The following is a 6,337-nucleotide window of genomic DNA, read 5'->3' as shown; positions in this document are numbered from 1 at the left end:
ATTCTCTCATTTTTTTGACCTGAAAACCAATTTTTATAAACCATTATAAAAAAGAATTTGTTATCCTTGTAACCAAATATCATTTGGTTAAAAAATATCTCGTTTCTTTCTTCTTTTTTTCCCTTCTCTCTCCCATTATTAAGGGCAAAATCGTCATTTTCACTATATGTTTATATGTTTAGAAAAAAAAAAAGAAAAAAAAAATAGGGAACTTAAATAAATGTATAGCAAAACAAAAAATTGATAAGGTATTATTTCTTGCGATTCAAACGCAGTGAAAGCCGCCACACAACAGAAAGAAAAAACTAACGCAGATATTTATTAAAGATTTTTTTATTCTTTTTATTAAGGAATATTATCTTTTTAAAGATTTTTTATTCAAGGTTACATAATAATTAACCTTTTATTAGCTAGTTGACACGACCAAGAGAAGCGGCCCTTAGGGCACCGATGTAACCTCCAAGGCCAAACGGTTGGAATTCACTAATTGACGTATTTGTATAATAGCTACTAAGATCCACAGTCTGCAAAATAGCACCACCTGTTCCAGAAATTCTTATCGCCGACGGAACCCTAATCATCGAACCAACCGTCGGTCCCGGTATCCAAGTGTTCACCGCCACCCAGAAATCTGCGAGTGAGTTCTTCTTGATATTAGAAGGTCTTCCCCGCACTGTGATCAGATCAACCGTTGTAAAAGCGTTGGGACCACTGAGCCATAATTTCTTAACTCTGTTTGCAGTCATCTCGGCGATGAGGAGGTAAGTTCGGTCATAACTGAGCGCAATCCCGGCTGCTCCTGAGAGTCCCCTTAGCAGCACTGTTGTCTCTCCAGTGTTGGGATTGTATTTTAGCAACCTTCCTGTTGAATCGCGAACATCGATGGCATGTTGGACTTGGCTGCAAATTAAAGTCATATATATTGCTCTTTTCAGATGATCATGTATAATTTTAGTTGTAAACTTTTTTTTTTTCTTTGAAGAATTTTGAAACATAAAAAGACAGTTTTAAAACTATTTGTGGCAGAATACAAAATTGTGAATTTGAGATGTAAAGAATTCATACTTCTTTCAGGATGTTATTTGCCCTCACTCAGTTGTGGAACCATCAACCACGTCCATAATTAACATTTTAGAATATTAGTTTTATCCTGAATTTTTCTCTTTTTTATAAAATTTCGATTCTGGCTCATAAATTTTAATAATGCCCTCACTTTATTAAAAAAAAACAAAATTTATAACAGTGTTCCAACTTAATAATACTTGAAATATATGATTATGTCTTTATTCAATAATAAAAAGTTATCCATAACCTTTTTTATAGTGGCCCACTGAAATTATTTTTTAGTTCAGACATTGCGCTAACTAAAAAGTATTGTATAAATTTTACTTTTGCTCTTAGAATTTTGATTTCTTTATCACTTTATCCCTTAAATTTTGAAAGTTAGAGTCTGCGCACCCTCCAAACTTTGAAACTTTGCTCCTTCTATTAACTTTTTTAACGGAATTGTATGACGTGTCAGCTATTGGAGGGGTCTTTTTATATATTATTTTCATAAACGCCCCCCCTCGCCCCGAAGTATGTACTCTATTTAAAATTGTCCCCCAATCTATTAAAAACATATCAAAACGCCTCCTAATCTATAGAAAACATAATAAAAATTAATTAAACACATTAAATTCTAATTAATTCAAAAAAAAGTGATTAAATATTAAAAAATAATAAAGAATAAATGTAAAAACACTTGACTTCAAAAAAATCAAAAATTAAATAATTCAACTATTTTTTTTTCAAAAATCAAAACAAGAAAATGGGAAACTTTTTCAAAATTAAATAAATATTGCAAACAGGGAGTAGGTTTTTCAAAAAAAAAAAAAAAGAAAAAATTCCTCCTCTCTTTTTGGTATTTATTTTTGAAAAAAAAAATAAATGATTTATTTAATTTTTGAATTTTTTAAAGTAAAATATGTTTATATTTATTTTCATTATTTTTAAATATTTAATCACTTTCATTAATTTGATAAGAATTTAATATGTCTAATTAATTTTCAACAGCCTCAACAAAATTGTTATTTTACTATGTTCTATGTAGATTAAGGGGTATTTTGATTTGTTTTCATAAATCATTGGACATTCTTAAATAAGATACATACTTCAGATGGCATTTATGAAAATAATCCATCAAACTACGCCTCCACTAACAGCCACTTCATAAAATCCGTTAATAAAGTTAGCATAAAGGACAAAGTTAATAACATTTCAAAGTTTAAGGAGTGCGCAAAATAATTTTCAAAGTTTGAGGGACAAAGTGATAAAGAGACTAAAGTTCACAGGGCAACAATAAAATTTTAGCAAAAGTATTTTAAGGAAATTAAATACCTTAGTTGAAACTGAGAACTAAATTCTGTGAAATATACATCTCCAGTTACTTGATCAACATCCAAGAGGAAAGGAAATTTGAAGGGCACCCCTTCAGCACCGGTGGCAACATTTTCTGCAAGTCTTCCATTTGGTGGAACCACTAGGAGTCCCTTATAAGCATCTGTTACATATAGTTGATTTGTCCTAAAATGGAAGCTTACACCCAATGGCCTCCCACAGATTGCTCCTCTAGTTGGATTATCATTATTATCCGTTCCATCACAAACTGCCTTTGACCTGAATATGATCAATACTCAAGATCAATACGTGTCACTTATATCGGAAGTAATATTGAGCTACAAAATGAAGAATGTGTGTCTATCAGAGCTTAAATTTTGGGGCCTGTTTAGGTTACTATTTTAAGTTTTTAATTTGATATGAGATTTAATTTTAGGTGAAAATTTTTTACTGCAGTAAAAAAATTAAATATGATTATTTCTAAAAAAATTTTACTGTAGTAAAACTCGAATTAAAAACTCAAATCAGCGAACTAAACAGAATTTTTTTTAACAAAGTTGTATTGAATTTGTAACAAAAAATAAATAAATAACGGGCTCAAACAATCCATTAATTACCTATTGGGACTGGTGAAGGCAAAATCAAAGAAACTGTTCTGTACAGGATCATATCTCAAAACTCTGCCGTCGGATATACCTGTAAAGGGTCCTCTTCCCGAGGAGTCAAATGCTATGGAGAAAGGACCTACGGCTGCTGATGGCAAATCATACTTTTGAAAATTACTGAAAGGTTGGCAAAATACTAACGAGGGAACAGAGAAGAGAAAGATGACAATGGAGAGCATGGTTACCGATCTTTTTTTTTTAGTACAAATGCTTGAACATTTAATGAGTAGGCATAACAAATGGGACCGCTATTTATAAGCATAACAAACTTACCATCCTGATGTATGTATATCTATATACATATATTTTGCAAGTTGCCTCATCTAAATCAACTTTTAAATGAACCAACAAACTATATCTAATAAATGAACTTAAATTGTCAAAATCATCTTTCAATTCTAAAATTTAAGTACTTTTATTTCCACTATCGATCGGTTTTGACAGCATCGATCGATGTATACTTTACCCTCAAATATGCATGCATTAGCGTGATTAATCATTTGTGTTGTGTATTAATTATGTGATGAAGTCTTGTTATGTGTATTTAACGTAAAAATTAACAATATTTCTTCCTTCAAATGTGTTTTTGTTGTCCTACTTCTTAGTAGGAGTGTACACATTCAAAACGTCTCTTTTAGTAATGATCCATATGGTGATTATTTGCTGCCTTAGTACTATTCGTAAAATTAAATCCGTGGCTTTCAGCATGAAAAATGAAAGGATAAGGAACTCCAAGTATTTCTCCAAGCTATTGAAAGATTCTTAGCTTTAGTCTCATAATTTGCAAAAATCAATCTATTTGGGTGCTATTATATGAGATTGTATGTCATCAAGTTTGTTCTTTAGTGATCCATTTCATAAGCAAACCCTAACCGTTAATAAGAAGGTAATGGTACAGCGCGTGAGGATAAAGCGTAGCCTTAAAGTTGTTCACTATTTTTCTTTGTATCCATAATTTATGTGTCCTGAAGTGCGGGTTTTAGTACTTTACCACAACGCTGAGCATAAAGTTGAAGTGGACATGATTCTTTTTCCAATAAATAAGGTCTGCCATGTGAAGATTTTTTAGTCTCGTTCATTTTACTAATTTCAATTTTTCATCGATTCTGAGAGTTTTTAAATGTAGTAAAATTGAAATTAAAAACTTGAATCGACGAACTGAACGAGACATTTATTTCTTATATCCTTTTACAATGAGCCAAAGAATGGCCCTTTTACAACAAAATGGCTGCAAAAGTTTGAAAAATTATGGCATTTTACCGATGTGAAAAAAACCAATTCCTTTCGCGCTTAACCCATAAGAGAATCATCTGGAAGAGCTTTTGCCAAATCTAGGTATATCCACAAAAACTCTAACAAATTACCAGCCTCACTTTCTAGCGTGGCACGGTCAATTTTGAGTAGACTGCCAAATGCCTATAGTAATGCATATCAAAATTTAAGGATCCCAATATTACGGTCCAAGCTTAAAAAAAGGAACCCAAACTTGTGCATTAAAAGAGGGGCATTGCCATTAATAACCATAAGAATTCCAAGTTTCATCTCCCACATTACCACGGACCATGCCTTACCATGATTCTTTAGGTTTGAAAAGGGGATGTTATAATAGCCTTTTAACAAGAAAATAAATTTCCAAGAAGAAGACATTTTCCACGGTTCCTAAAAGTGGATCACCCTCAGTGGATGAGCCTTGCAGAGGAACCCTTAGGTTTTCGAGGTATTGGATTCTCACCAATATTAGCGTTACTCAAGCCGACATTTTCGCTTCCGCTTCGTCTATGACTGCTTTCCAACTCAAAGAACTTTCATGGAGAGTCTGCCTTACATAATTAGTCTTCCAATAATTGAAGCCTTATATGCTTTAAGCCATTTATCATGAGAAATTTTCTCATTATTTTGATTTTAATGACATCTCCTTATTAAATAGGAGCATTCAAAGAACGTAATAATATTGGGATTACTAGAATCCATAATGACGCATAGGAACGTGACTAAACGCCGGTTTGGTTCACACATGATCCACTACAAGAAATTGTTGCTTTAGCTACAAATATAAATTTGTGACAAAATAAAACTTGTAGCTAAATATAAAGTATTAGTCACAAATTATTATTTGTAGATAAAATTTTGACACTAAATAATTAAAAATATAATTTTAACAAAACATTTATAAAATTTAGCTACAAAATTTAATTTTTGTAACTGATAATTAAAATTAGTGACAAAAAAGTTGTCACAAAAGAGTGAAACTTATATCAACAAAATCATTTTGTCACTGTTGCAACTCTTCACTGTTATTAAATTACAAAACATTGCTTTATATTTTTAATTCTCTCTCTCTCTCTCTCTCTCTCTCTCTCTCCCCGATCTCTATCTCTATCTCTCTCCCTCTTGCCCAAGCTCTCGCTGGACTGGTGAAGGATAGTCGGAATTTTCACGAACAATCGCCGGAATCTGCACTCTCTCGTTCTCGGCGAACTAGATCGAGTCACTATTGAAGAATCAATTGGAGCCTTCGCGCACAATCGTCAGACTCTGGTCACTTTCTTCCTCTCCGGTTCACCATTGAAGGATCATTGGAGTTTTCCTCAACAACCTCCGGCTTGTCTCTCTTTCTTCCTCGTCGGAAAACGGTTCATTTTCATAAAAGGCCCAATGTAGTCGCAGCTGTCGCCGAACAATGGTTCGTTTGTTTGGCGCTAATTGCATCTCACCTAGGGTTCGTGGAAATTTTGGATTCGGTCTGGTTGATGGATTTTGTCTATTGTAGTTTTTTCGCATTGGACATTGATTAGGGATGATCGTTGAAGGATTCTAAGTTTAACCAAAAGATTGTTGCTCAGCTCTGTCTCTTCCTCTTTGTACCAGAGAATCGCACTGAAGGATCGCTGGAGTTCTGAGTTTTGATCCTTGGAGCTTGCTCTTTTTGGATCTATTTTTCCTTGTGGGAATTGAACTTTCAAATATTGTTTTCTGAGTAATTGTTACGTTCTAAAGTAGGGAGAATCCCGGTACCTCTTGTGGTTTTTGGTGACTCTAGGGGAAGCAAATACGCAATATGTATATGTGTGTGTGTGCACACACTAAGGTGGAGGGAACGAGATATTGTCTTTGTTACCCCTCTCTCTCTCTCTCTCTCTGTCTCTCTCTCTCTCTCTCTCTCTTCCTATTTTCAAGTTTTTAGGGCTCGGTTCTTTTGATGTTTTTAAGTTAAATAATTTGAGTGTAGATTTTGAGTTGAGTCTGAGTTATAATTTGAGTTAGGACGTTTGGTTGGAGGATTCAATCCATGT

The 6,337-nt window shown here is 33.3% G+C and overlaps 1 protein-coding gene across 1 annotated transcript; it reads right to left on the bottom strand.

Moving 5' to 3' along the window:
• Nucleotides 1-410: 410 nt before the first annotated feature.
• Nucleotides 411-3,223, bottom strand: LOC21387819 (protein STRICTOSIDINE SYNTHASE-LIKE 11). The gene is made up of 3 exons (XM_010111775.1): nt 2,997-3,223; nt 2,380-2,658; nt 411-900 (listed from the first exon to the last, which is right to left on the bottom strand). Exons 1-3 carry the CDS (start codon nt 3,221-3,223, stop codon nt 411-413), a joined length of 996 nt encoding a protein of 331 aa, XP_010110077.1.
• Nucleotides 3,224-6,337: the final 3,114 nt, after the last annotated feature.

The sequence above is a fragment of the Morus notabilis genome, unplaced genomic scaffold, assembly GCF_000414095.1.
Source record: "Morus notabilis unplaced genomic scaffold, ASM41409v2 Scaffold1800, whole genome shotgun sequence".
Classification (NCBI taxonomy): domain Eukaryota; kingdom Viridiplantae; phylum Streptophyta; class Magnoliopsida; order Rosales; family Moraceae; genus Morus; species Morus notabilis.
This window is presented reverse-complemented; position numbering and strand designations above follow the sequence as displayed.